Source organism: Ictalurus punctatus, chromosome 9, assembly GCF_001660625.3.
Source record: "Ictalurus punctatus breed USDA103 chromosome 9, Coco_2.0, whole genome shotgun sequence".
NCBI lineage: Eukaryota > Metazoa > Chordata > Actinopteri > Siluriformes > Ictaluridae > Ictalurus > Ictalurus punctatus.
In genome coordinates, this window is record NC_030424.2 from 113,785 (window position 1) to 139,687 (window position 25,903).

Here is a 25,903-nt window from a genome sequence, read left to right on the forward strand (position 1 = left end):
ATCTACACCCCAAATAGCACACTAAATATCCAACAGAGATACATCTGGGATTCAGCTGCTGTCTTTTCTTGTTTAAAACGACTATTTATATCCAATCTTTATCAGTCTACTTACATTTACATGTATTCATTTAGCAGACGCTTTTATCCAAAGCGACTTACAAATGAGGGGAAAAAAGCTCCAGTATCAAACAAAAACAAATAAATTCTAATAATATATTGTCCACTATAATCATAGCACTCAAAAAAATGACAACAAAATCGTATAAAATATTACAATCTGTAATAATATTATTTCAGAAACCAGGGTAGAAATGATTCCCTACTCTCTACTAAACTGTGTTAAATGTGTCCTGCATGTCCACATCGCTGGGGGTGCGCCGGATTGTTTTAGGCATTATTATAAAAACGCAAAACTCCCTAACAAGTGCATTGTACTATATAGTCTAGTAAATAAAACGTGACGTGTGAGAGGTCCCAGAGGATTCAGATTTGATTGATGGAACGTCCCACCAATTAAACGCTCGATAATCCTACGCACCGCCCATTTAGAACTCAACTGGATGATCTGGTTGGTCCTTTTTCTTAGCTGCAGTCACACATCTGCTTCCTTTGTGCCGGACGGTAGCTAACAAGAGGTAAATAAAATATATGTTTTAGAAATTGCTTCTAATATGTTAAAATGCGTAACGTTACGTTCCGTATTCAAGTATTAATTGTTGTGTTTTAATATCAGCTTACTATTTGCTAGAGTGCAACCGTTAGCGCGTTAAGGCAACTGCTCGCGGCGCAATTATAGCTAAGCTAGATAACCAGCCAACGCTTTTGCGGCTGTATATTTTTTTTACCCACTCGTATTCCGGAAGAGCCCCGCCCATTCTACGATAGATTGGTAGTTCTCGTGTGAACGTGCTGTATTAGCCAATCCTTATACAGGATTTGGAGTAGAACTAACCAATCCTGAAGAAGGAGGAGAGACTTGGAATACGAGTGGGGAAAAAACATCGCAGGCTAGTGTGCTCATTGTATTGTATTGTATTGCAGTGTTGCTAACTGAAACGAGCTAACTGGATAACTAGCTCGTTAAAACATATGATGTAATCTGTAAACTGTCAAATTATTTTCTTTTTACAATAACTTTGCCCTCTACAGTTTGAGACAAAAAACCCTGAACAGCTGGTGAAATTAAGATTAAATCATTGAGTTGTCATGGTCTTTGATATCAGTGAGCTTTTTATTTAAGTAAATTTAATGTATGACGTTTGAAGTTTGTTTTGAACACTTGGGCGGTCTAAACAAAGATATTAACAGTTGCTTAAAATGAAATAATAATAATAATAAAAAAAAACTGTTGAAATTTCAGAGCTTTTTGTACCTGGGTCCCATAGTGTCATGGACACCAATATGATGGTGTATCTAGAAAAAAATAGTTTTGTCGGTTTTCTCTTTTAAATATCATAGCTCGTCACAACCGGGAAAACATTTTAAAATTTTATTTGGATGATTCATCCTGTACTACACTGGTGTTCGTCCAATTAAATGCTTTTTAGAATGTATAGGTCCCGCCCCCATGAGTAGATTAGCAGCAAAAATGGTTAGTAATTTTTTCCCAACCATTGCTTGGTTGGAGTTTATTCTCTTGGACGATGGTGGAATTTGTGCAAGTTCACAGTTGGGTGACTTTTCAGAAAAAAGTGCTTTACCAAATTGGTTTTTCTTTTTTCAGCTCTGGATTGTCTCACTACCCTTAGATTGATCGAGATTGTGATTTCATTTTTATACACTATTCTCCATCGGTGTATTTTGGAGTTATGTGTCCTGGTGATGACTCAGCTTTGTTTAGGATATCTCAAGTCATTCCATTGGGAATTTAGTACTTTCCACCTACTAACAGAGCTTCTGCTGGAAAAATAGAAAATTAGTCAACGCTTTCTGATGCAATCGGAATCGAGAACATCACTAGGCCTGTAACGATAACTACTTTTGTTGGACGATAAATTGTCCCAGAAATAACTATGCTAAACAATATTATTGTCATTTTAAGACCGTTTTATGCCGCTGATATAACAATAATATAATAGCATATTAATGCAAGTATACCCTTTCAAAGAGCAACAAACTTTTAATTCTTAAGAAATCAAGTGGCTTTATTGTCATTTCAACCATTTACAGCTGGTACAGTACAGAGTGAAATGAAATTGTTCCTCAGACACTGGAACTGGAATCTCCTAAAATAGTCTTTGACTTCTGATGAAAATATGCTTTCGATTTAGTCAATATATCACCATCATATTTGCTCATTTTAGTCAATTTTATGCTGACTAAAACAGTATCGAATGTTAGTGAACAGCATTTTAGTTGACGAGGAAATACAAAAATTTAACTAAATATTCACACATTTTAAATATGTATCAATGAAAACTGCCCTTGTAGTAAAACAACTGATCTCCTGAAATAATAACATTACAAGGAGTTCACTACTGTACTACAATATTGTGAATTCTTTATGCTTTATTTAGTCATTGTCCATGAAAGAGCGCATTCACAACGTGACACCGTTCTACCTCGCGCCTTACTTAAGTTCGAGTGTTCACTTGTGCATTTGTATGATTTTGTGCAGAAGTGAGTTGTGGTATTAGGTTTATGTTGTGTAGATGTCTGATTAATCTCCTACATGTATAGGATGTGTTTGGGTGAGTTAATTAACCCGCTAGTAAAGTGCTTCAGTTCACCACTGTTCAGTTTCATCTCGCGCAGCTTAAGCGGCTGAATCCCCAGCATTATTGACTACGTAAACGAAACACGCGTGTAAACACAACGTGCAATATCGAGGTCAGCAAAAATGATTGTGCTCATATACACATATATAGATGTGTGCGTGTATATATATCTTTATCTCGTACAATAAGTCCATAACGTAATTATGGTGACCGGCCTAAACGGCACTGTCATCTAACTATATTTAAAACTTGCAAACAAATCCATAGTGGTTTGTATAGATACTACAAGAAGTCATTTTTAGTCTAACTTTTATTTCTTGTCCATACGATTTGACATTTTTAATCAAAAGTGTTTAGAAATTTGTATGCTGCTGGACAAAAGGTGTAAGCAGTAAATCCGCCCCTAACCTTAACTTCCATAACTTTTCATATTGAGTCTTGTGAATTGTTCAGAATTTTATTAATCTGACCATTTTGTAGAGGTAAAAGGAGGTCTACATTTCTAATTTAAGTTAAAACCAGTTTCTAAGTAACAGAATTTTGACCGGCTACAACTGAAACAATGTCCACCCTTTCAGTTAAGTATAATTTTTGTTGTACGTTTGTTTACCCCCCACCCCCCCACCCCTCCGCTACAGTTGCACCCTTTCCTGGTCCTCACCTCTGTTTCTTTATTCTGCCTTTATTTCCCAGTGATTGAATGGATATTTCCCGGTGCACCGAGAAATGGGTAAAACAAAACAAGGTTACTGTAATGTGCACTTTGTTGTGAATTTGCCATCATTACAAACATCCCTCAGCACATTCAAACAGCATCTTTTTTTTTTTTTTTGGTTCTGTCATATCAGAGGCATGTTTAGGAGGGTTTATTAACATTTAAATTAATAGCTCAGGTGGTGCTTGTGGGGGCAGGAGGTGTTTGTGTGCATGTATGTGTGTAGGGTGGGGCAGTTCTGTCTGTCGAGATTTCATCTGACTTCCTATTCAGATGTCTCCTCGCATTGGACAAATTTTTTTGATAGCTGCTACTTGCCATATTTAGTCTCGTCGCATGCGTATGAGTGACCCTCCCCCAGACATTAAACATTTCTGAATTGCAAGACAAAATATGGTCTTGGGACTTGGGAGCATCCCGGAGATAAAACCTCGCCTACACATACTACCTGGGAACGCATTTTCAGGAGAAGAAAGAAAATATTATTAAGAAAAACGAAACGATCCATTACAATGGCAGCTAAACTTAAGCTAGTCAAACATTACTTCACAATAGGGATGTCACGAGAACCAATACTTCGGTACCAAGTCGGTACCAGCATTCTTAAAACGTGACGGTACTTGTTTTTATGCAGTAGCATTAGTACCGTTTGTAATGAAAGTACCAAGGTTGCGATTCTTCCGGACCTGATGGGGGCAGCAAATACGCGCAAGTGTTTGTCGGTCCACAAGTGGTGAAGAAGAAGAGCAATGCCTACAAGCACACGGGAAAAACTACAGAAGTTTAGCTCTGCCCCGACTCGAGAGGAAACCTATTATCGGTTTCCGGTGTGTAACCGATGCCATAGTTCATTTCAAACAAAGCGAGGAAACACCTGGAATTTGGCGAAGCACCTGAAAGACGTTGCCATATTATATTTGTTTGATGCAGCTGGCATTGTAGCCATGAAACCAGCTAACGTTATGCTCCATGTAATGTTAGCGATAGCCAGTTCTTTGTTAAAGACGCTAATGCATTGCGATGTTATAAACCACCTCCTAATGGGTCACCATGCATTGCCATTCAGCCCGTGTCCTGTCAGCTAAATGTAGCCTAATGTCACTGATAAATATTCACATGTTCATGCTTTTAATAAACTGTTTTGGCCTGCCACCATATCAGTGAATTTAAACTAATGCTTGAGATATTTAAGGAAACGGTCCCATTACACACAAATCGTTCGGGTTTGTAGAAACTACAACCCACTAGAAACAAGCTCCTATTGCTTATCACTTAAAAAAAAAAAATACATGAAAATATTCCGATCCGAATAGGGCTTTAGTATTAATGTATTAATGCACTTAACTAGCTAACTAGTTCACTATACATTTATTATAGTATGTTCGCTACCACTCTTTAGTTTCCAGGCAACCAAAATGAAGAACTAGGCCGCTTTTACTCACCTGGTGGACTGCAATTCCAAATTTAGTGAGGGATACAGTTATATAGTGTCTCTTGAATAGTTCACCACCCTGTGCATTCCTCTAGGGGTGTGTGTGTGTGTGTGTGTTTTGTGTGTCAAAACGGTCATCTCTCATCTTTCAGACACTTCACCAATCATCTTGTGTGCTTTTTTTTTTTTTTTTTTTTTTTAAACCCCATTCCCATCTTTGTTTCTGTTTCAGGAGAGGCCTCTGTCATCCTCCATCATGCTCTCAAATAAGAAAGACCCAGGCTCTTCCTCCTCCTCTTCCTCTTCCTCAGGAGGGAACGGGGCTGATCGGGCCCTGGAGACCTCTGCGGGCTCCCAGTCGGTAGCTCCGACAGGTTCTTCTGCTTCTTCCGCAGACGTGAAGAAGAAAGAAAGGGCCTCCCCTAGCGGAGAGGCGAGCGGACCACCGCTGCCTCACCTACCCGGCTCGGCAGGAGCGGATCAGGACTCGGCCGAAGGGCGCAGGACCAGCCGGCGCAAGAGAGCCAAAGTGAACACCTAAATATTTCATCATTGGTGCTGACACGTGTGTGTTGGATAGTACTAGGCATGTTATGTCCTGCATCATGCGATATCAGTGTGTTGCTTTTAGGAGGACCCAGGTAGCACGTGTTTCCCCCTAGCATGAATTAGTTAGCTAGCTATCTTATTTAGCTTGTCCAAATACAACACCTCTTCTGTGTTCCCTCATTACTCTATGAACACCTCTAAAATAAATCTCTTAAATTAGAACATGTTAACGCTAGTGCAGGAGGAGGGAATTTCTGAGACCCTGATTGGTTTAATGTTGCTGGCATTTTTTTTTCCCCTCTTGTCCAGAGTCTGGTGTACTACAAAGCCTGTAGTGTCTCCAGGCACAATTTTATTGTGGAAAACACCAAATATTACAAAATATTCCTAAAAAATTAAAAGAAACTAGCAGGATTGTGAGTAACCAGATGACACATGAGCTAGAAGTTATGGTGCTTATTAACACTGCTGATGTTCATTTTAAATCAACGAAGGTAAAAGCATTTGAAACCATAGGTTGTGTTACAAATTAGATATCAGTGCATACCTACTTGGGACATAAATAGAGCTAAATATTCTGTAATTAATTTTGCCCTCATGGTGGGAGAACCGTGCGTGTTCGGTCTCTGTGAGCTGGTTGTAAGGAAGATTGTGCATGTGACCCATGCTGCAGGTGGAGTACAGGGAGATGGACGAGAGCCTGGCGAACCTGTCGGAGGACGAGTACTACTCGGAGGAGGAGAGGAACGCTAAAGCGGAGAAAGAACGAAAGCAGGTGGTCCCTCCACCTGCTCCACCTGTGGAGGAGGAAAACGACAGTGAGCCAGAGGAGCCCTCGGGTGAGAGGAGCTTAACCACTTGGCTTAGTTTTGCTTTCGTCGTTCATGGATGTTACACATAGTCTGAGACTAATAATAAACATGTTAAAAAAAAACCATAATTGTTCATATTGTGAAAATTTCTGTAAGGAGACATTTATTTAACATTTATGGAAGGAGTCTCCAGTGTCAGCGCTTTGTAACAGAGGTTAAAGCTGTTCCCACCTGTTCATTTTTCTGCCACTTTAAAGTCTTCAGGACAGCAAATTGCTTTCGAGGCATTTTTTCAGTCTTATTACTTAACTGGTGAGGGAACGACTATTTAGATCTGTAATACTGTAAGTGATTCCACAACATCTAAATCTAACTATAAACGGATCAAATATACGACTCGTTCTTTAATAAATAAACAAATATTATCTTTGGCAACATGCTGTGGTGTAAGAGGAATCAAATACTTTGGGACATGGTGGTGTTGAATATTTTCCTACATCAACATAACCCCAAGTGTTTTATTTCTTATTTAAATCGGGTAGCATGATGTAGCTGGCGAAGCAAAACCTTTACCTCACCTAATGGTCTGAGGTCCTGTTGCGTTCATATTGTAAAAGAAGAACATTAATTTAGACGTTTTGTCTTGTTCATGAAAGGTTCTGCTGTCTGGTGTGGAACTGCTCTTAATAGCTCACAGTGAGCGAGCGCAGTTGATTTTTTTTGCGCTGTTTTTTGGCGTTGTTGTCAGGTTTAGAGGGCGCAGCCTTTCAGAGTCGCCTCCCACATGATCGAATGACATCACAGGAAGCAGCGTGTTTCCCTGACATCATCAGCGGGCCACAGCAGACTCAGAAGGTCTTCCTGTACATCAGGAACCGCACGGTAAGGCCTGGCTTCAGTCAGGATTTTTAGTTAATGCTCCATTCTGGATTGAAAACGGTACAACATCTGGTGTAAATCTTAAATTGCAGTACCCTTATGCCTTTATTTTCCGCTGTAGTTTGGGGTTAGACATACTTATGTCTAAGTCCTGATTTTTCAGCACAACAGAAAACACATATTGGAGGAATGGACTCAGATCCCTTGCCATGTATTCTACAACCTCATCAGGCATTATAGGAGAAGACTCAGAGCTGTTATCTTGGCAAAGTGACTTAGCACAAAGTATTGACTGAAAGGGTACACACACTGAATTTTTATTTATTTATTTATTTATTTTGATAAACCTGTGTTGTGTTTGCAATTGTTTGACATCCACAAGAGCAGAGTATTTTTGTGAAATTTTTTTTTTTTTAAACCAAGGGTGCCTATATTAATGGAGGGCACCGACAGGCTGTGACAGTGTGACAGCAATTACTATTTAGCATTTGACTGTTTGGTGTAAAGAGTTGTACGTGTGTAATCCTGTCTTGTGCTTTTTTCTGAAACAAGCTAACAATGTGCACTGAAGTAGATAGAACACAGTTATAATAGTAAACAAATCTAAGACATTTCATAGTTTCATAAGTATACACCACCTTGGTCATTACTTGGTAGAATCACTTTTGGCTGCAGCTCTCTTGGGATATGTCTCTATCAGCTTTGCACATCTGGATTCCGATGTTTTTTCAAGACTCTTGCAGACGGGAGCAGTTTTCCTCTAGGATTGCTCTGTATCCATCCCTCTACCTGACTACTCTCCCAATCCCCGCTGATGAAAAGTCCTGATGCTACCACCACCATGCTTTGTTGTAGGGATGGTGTTCCCTAACATGGTTATAAAAGGGTTGGGCTTCCACAAAAATGTCGCATTCTTTTTGAAGGCCACAAAGCTTAGTTTTGGTCTCAAAACCAAAACTCTCTTTGGACCAGAGATTCGCAAATTGGATTTCTTATGATTTTTATTTGCTTCTGACCACTTTCATAAAGCCCAGATTTGTGTAGTCTCTGTGTTGTGGTGGTGTGTTCAGCTTCTTTCATTTGAACTTCCTCAGAGTTACTCTCTTGGTTGCTTCTTTGACTAATGAACTTCTTAAAAGCTCAATGGCAAGTTGGATGAATGCGAGTCATTTTGTTTTTCCTCTCATCTGTCTTTCCAGCTCCAGCTCTGGTTGGATAACCCAAAGGTCCAGCTCACGTTTGAGTCTACAGTCCAACAGCTGGAGGCACCTTACAACAGTAAGATTATCACATTCAGATTCATCCGTTTGACTTGAGCTAATTGCATCTCATGAGTGTCATGTTACGTTTTAGCATTTTTTTGCTCGTTAGTTAAATTGTCGTTAGTCGTTGTTTTGAAGTGCTTTTGTGTTTCATTTTATTCGTACATTGTGTCAGGTCACAGCAACATGTTCTGTTGCATGGTCTTATTGTGGATCTGTCCCACAGGTGATGCTGGCCTAGTTCACAGAATCCACAGCTACCTGGAGAGGCATGGCCTCATCAACTTTGGCATCTACAAGAGAGTCAAACCTCTACCAAGTAAGCAGGTGTTCATTTGACTATGCGGTGAGTAACGGAAGGTGACTGGTGAAGAGGTGTGAAATATGACACGCCCTGTGTGTTCAGGTAAGAAGACAGGGAAGGTGATTGTGATTGGGGGAGGAGTGTCTGGTCTGGCGGCTGCGAGGCAGCTGCAGAGCTTCGGCATGGACGTCACTGTGCTGGAAGCCAGGGTGAGAAAAACACACGCTCTGCACATCGCTTACACATTATACAATCGACTACTCTCTTTTTTTTTAATATACTTTTATACTACTACTTTTTTTTATTATAATGATCAAATGTAATACTGATGCATTAGGTTTGATGATTTTTTTAACTTCTGCTCTTTGACAGGATCGTGTTGGAGGAAGAGTGGCCACCTTTCGTAAAGGCAATTACGTAGCAGACCTGGGAGCAATGGTGGTTACAGGCCTAGGTGAGACTTTGCGCTGTAGTGAGGAAGCACAATGAATGAAAGACTATTAGAAATTCAATAAATGCTTGGTTTTCCTTTCTGCACGGATTTTTTTTTTACCAACTTAACTAAACTTCTCTCTCCCTCCTTGCTTCTGCTTTCTCTCAGGTGGAAACCCTATGGCTGTTATCAGTAAGCAAGTGAATATGGAACTGGCCAAGATTAAACAGAAGTGTCCCCTCTATGAGGCCAATGGCCAGGCTGTAAGTAGACACACACACACAGCTATGTTTATGCAGTACTACATAATTTTTTAAATCCAGTTCCAGCATATTAAATGGTTTGCACAGTTTACTTATACTTTCCATGCTGTAACACCTGATTCTCCTCAATCTGCATTAAGAGCTGAACCAGATGTGTTTAGCACTAAGGATCCATTATACAGGAAATGTGTAGTGTTAGAATAACATTCTGCAGCTTCAGTCTAGAAGAGCCACAGCTCGACACATGTGTGTGACTAAATGAGACCCTGATTCAGAGTTTTGAGTTTATGAGCTCAATCAGGCATGTTTACAGCAGAGTTTTCCCTCACACACCATCATTAACCCTGTGTCTACATTAGAGAGACCCTTCCTGTATACCCAGGAAAGCTGAAAGTAACAACTGACTGTCCTGTCTTCTCTATTGATTGGTTTTCTTTGTCTCTGTCTAACAGGGAGAGCGATGCACAAGTGTGAGTATTTAATTCAATGCTTATTTTATTGAAAGTGTAAAACAGCAGCAGTGCTTACTGGAAAGTTCTATTGAATATCCCATTGTAGATGCACATAAGTTGTAGAAGTATGCAGGTTTAGGACCATCACTAACTTTAAACACGAGTGCATCACTGACATCATGTCTGTCCGGTTGTCTTGCTTTCTGTTATTGGATATTTGCGAACATGCCTATGGGCTTAGTATAAAGAATGCTAAAAATAATTTGATAGAGACTTTAATACAGTCAGCATCCTGGGAAGTTCATGTCTCTTTTCCGAGGTTTTGGAGGATCTGTGTCCTAGAGTTGTTTTTTTTTTGTTGTTTTTTTTTTTTTTTTTTTTTTTTTTTAAATGGGATCCCAACCTTTTATTAAGTCAGACATGTTTGCTTTCTGCTCCTGTTTTTAATCTATTATCAGTTTCTGGTTACATCCATGTTGCTGTTTCTCTTCTGTTTTGTGTGTGTGTGTAGGTTCCTAAGGAGAAGGATGAGATGGTGGAGCAAGAGTTTAACAGGCTTCTGGAGGCCACGTCCTATCTCAGCCACCAACTTGACTTCAACTTCCTCAATAACAAACCTGTGTCTCTTGGCCAAGCCTTGGAAGTGGTCATACAGTGAGTGCGATGCCTATACATCAGCCAAATCCAAACTCTCATAATGCAAATCGTGTCAGCACACATAATAATAGAATTTCTCAGTAATGTTTGTAAAGCTCATCACTGGTAAAGGTATGCCAGTATTTTCCCTGGCTTTGAGTCTGGAAAGTGGCTCCAGCCTCCATGTTGAAAACACTCCAACTACAATCTACACACACACAAAATACTCTGCTCTCATGAGCCTGTAAAAGTAATGACCCGTGTGTGTGTCTTGCTATGCTGTGATATGATGTACAGAGCGTTAATTACAAAGCTGTGCGCGTGTATATGTCTAGGCTGCAGGAGAAGCATGTGAAGGATGAGCAGATCGAGCACTGGAAGAAGATCGTAAAGACGCAGGAGGAGCTTAAAGACCTGCTTAATAAGGTACGGTCAAAACTAGACACACGCACATATATGCACACACTAAATTCCATGTTTAATTACTACTGAATCTTTGCTAGATGGTGTCCACTAAGGAGAAAGTAAAGGAGCTGCATCAACAGTATAAAGAGGCGAGTGAGGTGAAGCCTCCCAGGGACATCACGGCCGAGTTCCTGGTCAAGAGCAAACATCGTGATCTTACCGCCCTCTGCAAGGTCTCACATGCGCGCGTGCACGCGCACACACACACACACACACACACACACACACACACACACTAATCATGTTTCTTACCTGGGCTCATCATATCTTAAAACTGTCTTTAAATATTTATTGCTAAATAAAATCATCAGTCTGATGCGTTTTGCACTAAGAAAGCGATTTTTAAATGGTGTGGTTGTGAAACCATGTTGTAGCAAAGGACTCTCACTAATAAGACAATATGCTGTCTTAATTAGCTCTTCTTCAATGTGCCATGAATTATTGCCTTGCGGAAGTATTCACCCCCTTTAAAATGGGCCCTGCTGTTGTTGGATATAGTGTTAATGTAGTGCTGTGGGTGAATTTTTTGTAGGAATATGATGCATTGGCTGAGCAGCAGGTGAAACTTGAGGAGAGATTGCAAGAGCTGGAGGCTAATCCACCCAGGTACGTGCATGTCTAATTATCCTTTTATACATGCATACAGACTTGATCATGCATTTACAACAGCCTGTAGAGCTGTTCTGTTGATATTATATTATAGACATGATATTTCTCATTTGCTCCTCTCTGTCTTTCTCTCAGCGACGTGTATCTGTCCTCAAGAGACAGACAGATTCTGGACTGGCACTTTGCAAACCTGGAGTTTGCCAACGCCACACCTCTGTCTACACTCTCACTCAAACACTGGGATCAGGTAACTGTGTGTGTGTGTATATATATATATATATATATTATATATATATATATATATTATTTATATATATATATATATATATATATATATATATATATATATATATATATATATATATATATATATATATAATATAATATAATATAATATAATATATAATATAATATAATATCTATATCTGTGTGTATGTACCTCATGTTTGATTCTGTTTTCCCTTTCTAACCTTCGTGTGTGTGTATATGTGTACAGGACGATGATTTTGAGTTCACAGGGAGTCACCTGACCGTGAGGAATGGCTACTCGTGTGTTCCGGTGGCGCTGGCCGAGGGTTTGGACATCAAACTTAACACAGCTGTGCGTCAGGTGCGCTACACCTCCTCAGGTGAGCCCCTGCAGAACATGATTCGAATCTGAGCAGTCGTTTTGCAGTTAATTTGCTCTTTGAACTAAATTTGAATGGTGCAATAATTGTATGCACACATACGTGCAATATGTGTGTGTGTATACATACATACATACATACATACATACACACATTTATTTATTTATTTATTTATTTATTTATTTATTTTAGAGATGCACTGATGTATTGGCTGATAAAGGCTATTGGCCGATAGTTTAAAAACATACAATGATTAGGGCCGATTATATCCTGTCAATCAAAAGAGGGTGGGAAAACACATCGATTTCGTGTTGTATGGAATGATGACAAAACTGAAGTTTGTAATCTCTGCACTGCTAAAATTTTACACCAGAAGTGAGCAGCAGTGAAGCTTCGGAAGTTTCGGCATCGAGTCTTGTTGAAATGGAGAGAATAAAGTTTTTATTTGCATTCTTTCAGAATTCTTTTAAATTAATTATTATTAATTTTTAAAAAAGGCATAAAAGGCAGAACTATCGGTATCTGCTGAGAAATTTAGTATCGTGCATTTCTAATTATTTATATATATATATATATATATATATATATATATATATATATATATATATATATATATATATATAAGTAAATAATATCTAGGAAGTTAATAAAGTTGACGTGAGTAATAAATCGACTGGTTTCAGCTCCTACAGCTTCAGAAGATTTGTTGCGGTCAAAGCTGATCAATTTCTGTCCAAACTCCTAGTTTCTATTTTTCAGTCTTTGTGTGTCTGCTCGAATTTTTATGCTCCTATAGATGTAGATGTATAAAAAACAAAACAAAATTGTGCTTCTTTCTCACTCCAGGTTGTGAGGTGATAGCCGTGAACACACGCTCAACCACGCAGACATTTATCTATAAATGTGATGCGGTGCTGTGTACGCTTCCTCTGGGAGTGATGAAGCAGCAGCCACCCGCGGTACAGTTTGTGCCTCCGCTGCCCGAGTGGAAGACGTCTGCTATTCAGAGGATGGGTTTCGGCAACCTCAACAAGGTGTGTGTGTGTATGTATGTATGTATGTATGTATGTATTTATTTATTTATTTATCTATCAAACTATTAAAAAGGATGAAAGCCTAACATACTTCCTTTTGAGTACTGAGTTTATGGTTTATGTTAAGTTGGATATAGCATTATTTAGCTACAGTAATATACACTCTATGTGAGTGTGCGCTGCGATGGATTGGCACCCTGTCCAGGGTGTACCCCACCTTGTGCCTGATGCTTCCTGGGATAGGCTCCAGGTTTCCTCGTGACCCTGATAAGCGTTATAATGATAATGAGTCTTTATTGGTCACATATACAGTAGAGCACAGTGAAATTGTTTTCTTCACATACCCTAGCCTGTCAGGAAGTTGGGGTCAGAGCGCAGGGTCAGCCATGATACTGCGCCCCTGGAGCAGAGAGAGTTAAAGGCCTTGCTCAAGGGCCCAACAGTGGCAGCTTGGCAGTGCTGGGGTTTGACCCCCCGACCTTCCGATCAGTAAGCCAGACCCTTAACCGCTAAGCCACCACTGACCCGAAGAAGATGGATGGATGGAATATACACTCTCTGGCATTTTATTAGGAACACCTGTATCTCTGCTAATTTATGCATTTATCACATCGGCCAATCGTGTGGCGGTAACACAGTTCATACAATCATGCAGCAACTGATGATTGCAACAATTGTTCGTTGAAGCCAGATGAGCTAGTTTGAATATGTCAGAAACTGCTGATCTCCTGGGATTTTCACGAACAGTGTAGCGGTTACACAGAATGGTACAAAAAAAACATCCAGGGCACGGACGTTCTTTGTACAATTCTGTGGACGCTTTGTTTGAAAAAGGCTACATTGACTCTAATAACCACTCTTTACAAACATGGTGAGCAGAAAAGCATCTTGGAACGTACAACATGTTGAACTTTGAGACAGATGTGGTATAACAGCAGAAGCCCACATCTGGTTTCAGTACCTGGAATCCTCACTGAAATTGGAAAGTTGAAGGGGGGGGTTGAGCCTGGTCTTCTTCCAATCTTCTTCAGCTGTCCCAGCTTGTCTGGCATCAATAACCATTTAAAGTGGCCAGTGAATCTTCTAGTATGTTCATTCAGAATGGAGACTGTTCACGTGGAGTTCAATAAAACAATATTTTACACCTTCAGATGTTTGACACATTCTGTAAAGAACCAGTGAAAAGTGTGTTTGTGCCGCTCGGAAGCAAAACCGATGTTTTCGAATTCAGCGCTGGTGGTGGAGCAGCTCAGGTCAGTAATCCATTTGGCTGAGCTTCGATGTAGCATTTTTACACAACACGACACAAAGGAGTTTCGTGTTCTTGGAACAAGATTACCTTGGATTCCTCCAGGCCTGAACCTGAGTGAGTGAGTGAGTGTGTGTTTTGATCTCAACACTCCCCCTCCTCTGTCTTGTGTGACAGTACTATCACACACTGCAGTGCATCTCTCTCTCTCTCTCTCTCTCTCTCTCTCTCTCTCTCTCTCTCTCTCTCTCTCTCTCCCCCCACCACCAACAGAAATGCTGCAGTATTATGCAACCTTCTGCTGCTGTGTTTCCTCTTGAAACCAGCAGGGGGTGCAGTGCACTTTTGCTGTACTGCACCATAACCGGCTTTCTGTACTGCCTGTATAGGCTTGCAAATGCCCCGTGGTTACGGAGTACAACCAGGGAAACTGTTGCAGGCCTAGGCCTGATGGGGGAGGTGGCCCCAGGAGATTTTAGAAGTCTACTCTCATATTGAATTCTGGGTTAAAGATGATTTTTTTGTATGGACTGGGCTACATGATGTTGGATAGATTATATTTCCTCTGATATATCAATCTTATGTACAGTACATTTCAGCTTCACTCGACTAATGCACAGTGTCTTTCCTGTCTGCAGGTGGTGCTGTGTTTCGACCGTGTGTTTTGGGACCCAAGCGTGAACCTGTTCGGTCACGTAGGGAGCACCACAGCCAGCCGTGGAGAGCTCTTCCTTTTCTGGAACCTCTACAAAGGTCTGTGTTCAATGAACTAATGCTCATTTAATTTAATAATTTACATGATTAATCAGTTTAAATAAATGAAAGTGAAATTTAACATATTTAAGATGCCTGGTTCTGCTTCAACCATCCAGATATAATTGTTCGTGGCTGCTCTGATTAGGCTTCCTGACTGATGTGTTGCTATGTTTGTCCTTGTTAGCCCCCATTCTGCTGGCGCTAATGGCCGGAGAGGCTGCAGGAATTATGGAGAACATCAGCGATGATGTCATCGTGGGACGTTGCCTAGCGATCCTAAAAGGAATCTTCGGTAGCAGTGCAGTTCCTCAGGTGCGTAAACTCGCATCCGATGACGTGGTCTACTTTAGAAATGACAAATTGTTATATATGTACTGAATATATATAAATATATGATGAACATCCATTATTTGTAGAAGATAATTAATAGATTTTGCAGTATGCAATATACAACCTGGGGTTCAGTGTCTTGCCCAAGAACACTTCATCATGACTGCACATGACTCCACATACCGAAGTGTCCTTGGGCAAGACACTGAACCCCAAGTTGCTCCCGATGCAAATTAGCACCTTGCATGGCAGCTCTGCTACCACTGGTGTGTGTGTGTGTGTGTGAGAAAATGGGTGAATGAGACAGTGTAAAGTGCTTTGGATAAGGTGCGCCATTTACCAAGTGTAAGCATAATAGTAAGTAAGTAAATTTTATTTATATAGCACATTTAAACACAGCAAAGCTGACCAAAGTGCTGAATAGAATAAGAAAAAGGTTGATCGAAAATCAAATAAAACCAAATAGAGATGGACAATAGTAAAAATTTTATTAAAATGAGGAGATATGCTTTCATCCTCTTCTTAAAAATGATAATAGAGGGTGCAAGGCAGATGTCCAGTGGCAATTGATTCCATAAACGAGGGGCAGCAACTGAAAAAGCTCCATCCCCCTTAGTTTTTAAACGGGATCGGGACATACAAAAGAAACCTATCAGAAGATCTTAAAAATATGCTAGATGAATGTGGTGTAATAAGATCTTTGAGATAAGAAGGAGCTTGATCATTAAGAGTTTTAAAGGCAAACAACAGAATCTTAAACTGGATCCTAAATCCTTGCAGGATTTATTGTAGCCTTAACACTCAAGTCTGATCTCATAGCAGAAGGAGAGGAACTGTCCACCCAGCCTAATGGGCTCAGGGTAGCATTTATACACACACACACACACACACACACACACACACACACACACACACACACACACAGCTATTTTGGCTCCATTCCAATATTCCAACAATATCACCAGAGTAATTGATGAGGGTTTGTGTATTGCCATGGTTAGCCGAAAGAGACGGTGGTGACGCGATGGCGTGCAGACCCCTGGGCTCGTGGCTCATACTCTTACGTGGCAGCTGGTTCCTCTGGCAATGACTATGACCTCATGGCCCAGCCAATCACGCCTGGACCTGCAATACCTGGGGCCTCACAGGTGAGACATGCTCACACACACAGTGCTCTGTTCTCAGATCGTACTCTTATAATGCAGCCATCAAAGCAGCTTTGTTACAGTCAAAACTAGGATAAATCACAGCATGCTAAACTGAATTATATTGGATTGGACCTGAATCTAATATATAGTGCCGAACTGAATCTATTCGAATTGAAGTGTATAGAATCATTACTTGTTTAACTGTATTGTTTTTGTATGTGCATGTGACCCAAACAAAAACCAAGCGTGTGAATGCTTTAAATAGAGAGTCTGGCTTAACCTGAATATAGCGGCTTTTATGTAGATAACAGGTAAGTGATGTAAAATCCGGCTAAATACTTATGATGAGAAAACAATATAGTATGTAAATAAATAAATGCTATATCCTAAAAGAGACTCTAGTCAAGTAAGTGTTAGTAAAAAGAAACTAATTGGCAGCAGGTCAGTAAAAAGAATGGGTATAAAAAGAGTATCTTGGAGAGGCAGAGTCTTTCAGAAGTAAAGATGGGCAGTGGTTCATCAATCTGAGAAAAACTGCGTCTACAATTTGTGGAACAATTTCAGAATAAGGCAGGATTCTGTAATGGACATCACTGCATGAACTCAGAAACACCTCCAGAACTTACTGTCTGTGAACACAGTTCGCCATGCCATCCACAAATGCAGGATAAAGCTTTATCATGCAGAGAAGAAGCATGATCCAGAAATGCTGACGTCTTCTAAACTAAAGAGGAGAGGGACCATGCGGCTTTTTATCAGCGCTCTGTTCAAAAGCCTGCATCTCTGATGGTATGGGGGGGGGGGGGGGGGGGGGGGCAGTAGTGCCAGTGGAATGGGCAGCTTGTACATCTGGAAAGGCCCCATCAATGCTGAACGGTGTATACAGGTTTTAGAGCAACATCTGCTTCCATACAGATTCCATCTCTACTTCTGAGAGATTCCGCCTCTCTAAGATCCTCTTTTTATACCCAATCATCTTATTGACCTGTTTCCAATTACTTACAAAATGTTCCTCCAGCTGTTTCTTTTTAGTAACACTAACTTTTCCAGCCTTTTGTTGCCCCGTCCCAACTTTTTGGAAATGTGTTGTGGCCAAATTAAAAATTACCTTATTTTTTCTTAAAATGGTTCATTTCCTCAGTTTAAACATTTGATGTTTTCTACTGTAAATAAAATACAGGATTATGAGATTTGCAAATCATTGCATTGTTTTTAATTTACATTTTACACAGCGTCCCAACTTTTTTTGGAATTGGGGTTGTAGATAACTTTACTGAGCATTTCTAGTTAACTTAGTAAGGCATCGGAAAACAATAAAAGTATGCAGAGCAAACGTGTAACTGTGCATGCTTTTGTTTTTTTCTTTTCCTCTTTTTTCCCCCCCAGATTGGTTTTCCAGCACCTTAACAATTTGGTTCAAATCATGTATTTAGTGCACGCTAATGCTAACACTGGAAAGGGTACGTAATTGGTATGTTTTGGGCTGGTTTTCTGCTGGGAATGTTATGAAATTAAACATGGAAAACTTATTGTATGCCTTTACCTCAGCAGAATGTCTTAATATTATCATTCTTAGGTTGTGAGTTTTCAGAAGTCCTTGAGAATGATGTAACCAGGCACGAGGAAAGAGTGAATGCATTTGCTGCAGTCTTAGTAGCTGTATTGGCTATATATGGTAGTATACACGTGTTTGTGTACTTTACAGCCCGTTCCTCGACTCTTCTTCGCCGGGGAGCACACAATCCGGAACTATCCAGCGACGGTACACGGAGCTCTGCTGAGTGGCCTCAGGGAGGCAGGACGCATCGCTGATCAATTTCTCGGAGCCATGTACACAGTGCCACGGCAGAACACACCCGCTGCCAACCCCCAGCCCTCTCCCAGTGTGTAGACACACAAGTCTCATCCAGCATGTAGGAGCTCACATGTATACATCCTCTTGTCCAGTTTACAGAAAAACCGACACACACACACACACACACACACACACACACACACACCTCTACAGCCCAGAACAGAACCACCCTACACTACTGGACAGTCTTTGAGTACACAGCCAGTCAGAAAGAGAGGCTTGTATACTAATATTGATGTAATGTAAGTGAGAAGATATGATGTCTATTGTCTGTATTGAACCCTCAAAGTGTGTGGGTGTGTGTTCTCTAATTACTGGTCTCCAAAAGGAAGCTGGAGTTTAAAGGAAGCTCTACCTCTTCCTGATGATCAGCACTGGAAACGCATCATCGCAGGAGGAGTAGCCCCTTTTTACTTCTGAGAATTTCCTGGAATTTACCACAATTTTCAGGAATAATTGTTACCTTGTTTGTGTGCTTTGCAGCTCGTTCCTCAACAAAGAACAGACTGGAATGCACACAAATACATGCTGCAGCTTGAATGCGGCAAACACACACACACACACACCACGAGCTGTTTGTCTGATGATTCAAACTACGGCTAGTGGATTTCAACCCAGAATACACACACACACACACACACACACACACACACTTTCTTACGGTCTGGATACACCATGAACTAAAACCAGCTCCAAAAAAACAATGTTTTGCAAAGACGTCCAGTTGGAATTGATGGGATTCCTGAAGCTTGTTGTCACAGTAGATCCGTGTGAACTTCACTGTTTGGCTTTCATTGCAGATGTTTCTCCAAACCAACATTATATCCAGTTAGACAAAATGTGGTTCAGTTCATCAGCACCGTCTGACAGAGCATTAAAACAGAGTATCATATGTTCAGAGAAAGAATATTTTCAGAAACACAAACATGGACTGGAATCAGAATCGGAAAACCTTTGCACTGACTTTTGTTCTATTTTTATTATTTCGATGCCGAGAAAAAGTCCAAATTCATGTGAAAGCCTCTTCTGCTGTTCATGATCTTGGTCAACTGTTTAGATTCGAATGGAGAAAAAATTGTTTGAAGTGTTGTTTTAAATTTTTGTTGCAAAGTTAATGATTTTCAAGAAATTGAAGCAGCTAGTTTGAACAGGTTTTTTTTTTTTTTTTGTTTATATATTTGTCATTATAGCCTAGGTTTTATATTTTGTCAGAATTTGGTATTAAATGAAGAAAAGAAAGGCCGAGTCATTGATTTTTGTCTTGTGTGACGTGTTCAGTAATATAGGTTGAAGCAATGTGATTGCTTATTGTCTACCTTCTCACAACGCTGCTACCTATGACTTTATACACACACACGCACACAGAGTTTAAACTCGCCTCTTCGCACACCTGCTGTCTTTACAAGGTTTCTGGGAGGTGCCCTAAGTATAAAGCACTGTGTGTTTTGAAAGGTGTGTACACAAGCAGCTGTAGGCACACAGGTTTGTCAACGCATAAGAACGCTCACGCTAAACACACAGACACGCTACATACCTAGACGTTACCTCATGCACACCATCTGTAGATTATGATGCAGCGCTTACACTTGCAGGAACAGATGTTACAGTTGGACGTGTAAACCCGCACAAACTGTTCTTTCCTCAGCCAAGACGGTCCATTCAGCAATACTTCCCCTATTGGATAAGCTTTATCACACAAGGTGTTTCAAAGTACTCTAATTGACACCTCTGTGTTTCTGCAATCCTTCAGCCTGTGACCTGTGATCACAATGAAGCCCATCGTCGGTTCCTTAAATGTCATCAGAGAAATCGTTCAGATGGGAAGTTCGTAGAATAATCATACACGGATGCTTTTTTTTTTTTTATACAGATGTCACATGACAAGGCTCAATTTACTTACAGTTAACACCTAGTGGCAACAGGTTTCTTTAAAGTTTTCATTTCTTTACAGTACTGTTGTCATTTTGTTTGGTGAAATAGCATTGGTTTTATAGTAAATTTTTTCAGACAGTAACCTCATTGTGTTATGTTTGTAGTGTCAAATCAGCCATAACATTTAAACCATGCCTAATATCGTACAGGTCACCCATGTGCAAACAAAACAGCTCTAACCCCTTGAGGCATGGTCTCCAGGGCTCTACAGTAACAACTTCATTTAGGAGCCCAGTTGAAGTTTAGGTGTTTTTTTGTTTTTTTTAAAGAGATGGTAACATTAATGTGCCACAATATAACACACAAGTAGGCATGAGAAAACTTGAGCTTGTCAATTATGACAGAATTTAGGAACATAGTGTGAGCCGTGACATTAATTTACCTTCTGATAAACTAAATTTAATATTTTCAGTTCATTTTACAGACTGTATGCAAAAAAACAACAACAAAACAACGGTTAACCTGTTCACCTTGTAAACAAATACAATAAACCTCAATGTTCAGTGTTTGAAGTCTGCTCCTCTTAAATATATTTAAAAAGCTACAATATTAGACATTTTCCACTGTCATGGTTCTGGGCTGGAGTCAGTTATCGCACCGCTCTGTGTATATTGTGTAGATATCTGAATAATCTCATGTAGGATGTGATTGAGTTCATTTACCCGTCAGATGCACAGCGCTTTAGGTTAAAGGTGTTCATTACTGATGACCCGATCAGGATTTTTACAGCCGATACCGATCCAGATACCAATCTTTTTTATTTAAACTTCAATCAGGAGGTCTGTCATAAACAGTTAAATGTAAGCTCTCTGCTCAACGTCACTGTTAACGGAATTAAAATAATAGCAATGAGAAATACTGTTGGTTAATTGATAAATAAACAAGCACAAAATATTTATTTTAAAAATTTTTAAACAATAAAGAGTCCTAATTAAAAGTAGACTAACACAAACGTGATCCATCTTAGGAAAAAGTCTAATAGCTTTCTAAGGAGATCGCGAACTAAGCTTAATGTCAAACTGATATTAAATGCAACCCATAATAATTAAACATTTCATTTCTCAATTTTATTTATATTTTATGAAGTTATTATAATATCTATTTTTTATATTAAATGATTTTAGTGATATCTGGCAACCGTGAATTTAAATGAAGTGAATGCGCTATTAGAGCTGCTGAAGGGGGAGCAGCAGTGTACTGCATGTTTACAGACTGAACAGTTGCTACTGTTGATTATGATTGGTGAGGAATTATTTAATAAAGTTTGAATTAAACCCACCTTGTAGCGTTAGCATTATTATTAATTTACTCCGCCCGATGCTGTGTCTAAACGAGCAGGTGCAAGTTCAGGTCATTTTGCGGGACCAATAAAAGATGGCGGTTGTGAGATCGGGAAGTTGAGAGAAGCAGATGATGTACAGAGTTACTCATCATAATGGCATCTCTGCAGTATTTACACACTTGTTCGGTTGACTGAGGAGATGAAAAGCAGTGTGAAAGTAACTGTTGCGAGGTGTAGATGCATTTTGGACTTCCTGTAGTTTTTATCCCGATTGTATTATACAACTCCGAAGAGGTCACTCACACCGGGGAGAATAAATATTCACAGTCAAACAAAGTACTTCAGACGCAAATGCGAGTGAAATGGTTGCACTGTAGAGCCCTGGACTCAACAACATCTGTTCAGGTGTGCTGTGGTATCCAGCACCAAGATGTTCGCAGCAGATCCTTTAAGTCCTGACCGGTCCCATACTTATCAAGCTGCGATGCACTGTGTGTTCTGATACCTTTCTATCAGAATCAGCATGAACTTTAGCAATTCGTGCTACAGAAGCTCTTCTGTGGGATCGGACCAGACGGGCTAGCCTTCGCTCCCCATAAGCATCAACAAGACTTGTTTGCCCATGACCCTGTCCCCAGTTCACCGGTTGTCCTTCCAAGGACTACTTTTGGTAGGTATTAACCAGTGCATACCAGAAACACCCCACAAGACCTGCTGTTTTGGAGACACTCTGACCCAGTCGTCTAGTCGTCATCACAATTTAGCCCTTGTCAAAGTCACTCGGACCCTTACTTGCCCATTTTTCCTGCTTCCAACACGTCAACTTTGAGAACTGACTGTACACTTGCTGCCTAATAAATAAAACCCACCCCTTGACAGGTGCCACTATAACGAGATAATCAACGTTATTCACTTCACCCGTCAGTGGATTTGTGGTAATATTATTGTTGATAGGTGTAAGTGTTGTAGCGCTAATTTTATTTTATTTTTTTTTTTTAAAACAGTCTATATCTCACCTCCACAGAAAACATTTTCAATAAATGGGACCCTTAAAAAGAAACCATAAGTAGAAATAAATCATTTAAAGAAAAATGGCGACAAATGGAGCCTTGGATAAAAGGGGATTAAAATGTTTCTAGCTGAAATCTACGTGAGAAACACCAATGACAGCTCGTACATAGGGACAGGTTGTGCAGAAGCCCACCACTAATTTAAGGTTCAATTATGTTAAATGAGGACCTGACATTTTGGTTTGGTCTTATTTAAAATTTGTTTGTTTTTTTATTCCCAATCAGCTAACGTCTGTGACTCATAATTTCAGCACTGTTTTTATGGTATGTAAACAGTAATATTAAAAGAAGCCATGAGGTATTGTGATTTGGAGAACACACAAAGCTATTCCTGAGCACGGAGCAGTGAATCATGAAGTGTGCACTTCATGTGCCACATCAGTCACATGCCAGCTACATGCTGCTCACGAAGTTGAACTTTGAATCAAGACTTTGGGGTGAGAATAAGACCCACGTTTCCTCGGCTATGATCAGTCGCTCTCAACCAATCCCCTTTCTCCTGGAAAATGATGGTGACAAATCATGTTATTGTGTATTTGTCATTCAAACACAAAATTAATTGATAGTTATTGCATTCTTATGTAAAGATAGATAAATGAAAGTGTAACCATTAAAGAAAATGTTTCAAAATGGTTTGTGATGGTTTATGTTTAGTTGGTTGTATATGAATTAGGAACAAGTCTTCATTTTTTGCAATACTGCATTATTACTCTTTACCTATTAGTGAAAATATATTATATCTCCTCTAATAACTAGAAATGTTAGCCATCATCACTAAACAGCAGTGAGCGCCAAAACAATGCAACAATTAAAAAAAGAGAAAAGGTCTTTAGGAAGAGCTAGCTTGTTCGCTAATGTCAGGTTTATTTACACTAATTAGCTAGTTAACTTTGTTTCACAATATAATAGCAAGCTACAAAACAATGACAAAATTAAACTGCTGATTCGATAACATCAGGTTCATTTTTGTTAGTGAGTTAGCAAACTAGTGTTAGATAAATATTAGGTGTGTTGATATTCACATCCATACATCAAGCAGTAGAGTTCAGGTAGGCACCACCATAGACCAATTTTTATTTCCAGAGGGAAAATCCTCTTCAGATATATATTCTTATTCATAGTGTAATCAGTTTGGAGATGGCTCATTTTCATAATCGCTTTATCTGGAAGGGTATCCTCCAGGTTCTCCGGTTTCCTCCCAGCTCCCAGTAAGTGCTAAGCTAGACTAAATTGCTCCTAGATGTGGATGTGGGTGTGAATGAGTGTGAATGGTGCTTAGCGATGTAGTCCCTCCAGGATTTTGCGATTGCAGAAATTAACACACAATCAAGCAAACTCCACAATATTCGGTGAAGCTTCCAACTGTTCAGAATTACCGCAGATTTTCCACAGGTTTGGGCAAAGGCGCATCATGTGATGTCATCACAAGGTGCATTCAGCCAAAGCGCTCTTCGATTAGCATGCGTCGAGCATGAGTACAGCTAAAAGGTCTCGTTTACCAACAAACATCACTGCAAAAGACTTTGCAAAAAAATTTTGTGCAACTGCAGTTTCACCACTTCCAGTAGTTTTCCATAAAAAGCAAGTTGCACTGCAAATTTTGGGACAAAAATATTTTGGCTGCAATCATCACAAAAATTCCTGTATGGACTGTCAAACCATCCAGGGTGTATTCCTGCCTCATGCCTAATGTTCCTCAGTGCTCCACTGTATGAATGATGGAATTAATTAATATTTTGTGGTTTCAGTCACTTTTTTGTTATTAAACAATTAACTTCAATATATTAATCAAATGTGTCTCAGATTCCTTTCTGAAAAGATGCTGTTTTCAGGGAGTTTTCTCTCAAAGATTTCTCTCAGGAATGCAATCTTTCACTCGACCACATCACACACACAGCCACAACGAGATGATGTTGGAGTGTGTTGTCTAATGAGCTCCGTAAGAGCCCTAAAACATGGGTCTTAAAGGGTCATGGAACCTCCCTCTTTCAGATCAAATCTACCTCTCAAATGTTTTTGAAAAATGCAGCTTGGGTGGGCGTGGCTAGCCGTGCGAAGAAGGAAAGGGGAGTGGGCGTGGCAGGGGACGCCAGTCTTCAGAACACTCACAGTAAAGATGGATAGTGTGAAAATTTGCAGGGGACAGAGGGCTTCTCTCCTCCTGAAGCGCCAGGGCTAAACGGAGACACAATATATAGCAGTGCAGGTCCTCTGCATTAGCCCCTGGTGTGACTATGGAGAAAAACACCAAATAAAACCGGAGGCAGCGCGGACGGGAGAAATGTCGGAATGCTAGTTAGCGAATCGTCTCGAGCTTTTGACGAATAAAAAGTTTCTTCCCTTCAACACAGACTCTCGTTGCATAATTGTACTTGCGATGGCCCACGGAGCTTTAATGTTATATGTACAGTTTTTATATTTTATCAAATTGTTTTCCTCGAGCCGGATTCAGCGCGTTTGAGAGGAATATGAGAGGAATATGAGAATGCTAATTAGCTAATAAGCGCGAGCTTTTCACGAATAAAAGGCGGACGCTCGTTGTATAGTTTTTGCACGCGACGGCCCGCGGAGCTTTAAGCGGGTTAGTTAACTCAAAAGGCAAGTAAAACTGTCATGGTTAAAATTAGACACATACCTCATTTGAAGGGATGGAAAAGTCCTCGGTACCGCATCACTGTGTAGCCGCAAACTGCTTTCAAGAGCAAGTCTGAAGTTCTCCTTTCTCCAATTCTCAGCTCCAGAATAAACACACTCGAACTCTCACACCACTGAAACAAACACCTGCGACCCATCAGAACCTCTCATCTACTACATCTGCAGGAAAGCATCACGTGCCGTTATGAGTAATTAAGAGACACCATCTTCTCATAGGACAGGAACACGCAGACTCATGAATAATTATGAGACACCAACACGTCATACTATAGTACATTGCCACGTCACTGCCTGTGACTGCGATTTTAAACCAGGAAGACAAAAGCTCAAAATGAACAGATGCTAAGATTGTCTTTTATGATGTGCGGTACAAACACCTCAGAAATCTCAGAAAATGTAGTTTAGTGTTTCATGACGCTTTAAGGAGAAAAGA

The 25,903-nt window shown here is 40.0% G+C and overlaps 1 protein-coding gene across 4 annotated transcripts; it reads left to right on the forward strand.

The window, feature by feature from the left end:
* Positions 1–537: 537 nt before the first annotated feature.
* On the forward strand, positions 538–19,776 carry kdm1a (lysine (K)-specific demethylase 1a). 4 transcript variants are annotated; one of them, XM_017475833.3, is made up of 21 exons: positions 538–637; positions 5,099–5,395; positions 6,086–6,254; positions 6,976–7,109; positions 8,306–8,384; positions 8,595–8,687; positions 8,775–8,881; positions 9,045–9,126; positions 9,274–9,368; positions 9,821–9,838; positions 10,332–10,474; positions 10,792–10,882; positions 10,960–11,094; positions 11,454–11,527; positions 11,666–11,777; positions 12,027–12,159; positions 13,006–13,193; positions 15,081–15,195; positions 15,383–15,510; positions 16,530–16,676; positions 18,382–19,776. In XM_017475833.3, the coding sequence occupies exons 2-21, from the start codon at positions 5,123–5,125 to the stop codon at positions 18,565–18,567; spliced, it is 2,502 nt and encodes an 833-aa protein (XP_017331322.1). In that variant the 5' UTR covers positions 538–637; positions 5,099–5,122; the 3' UTR covers positions 18,568–19,776. The 4 variants fall into 4 exon arrangements, with proteins under 4 accessions (XP_017331322.1, XP_017331319.1, XP_053538671.1 ...); XM_017475830.3 differs by lacking the exon at positions 538–637 and adding an exon at positions 3,405–3,449; XM_053682696.1 differs by lacking the exon at positions 538–637 and adding an exon at positions 3,407–3,449 and having other exon boundaries at positions 6,982–7,109.
* The last annotated feature ends 6,127 nt before the right edge of the window (positions 19,777–25,903 follow it).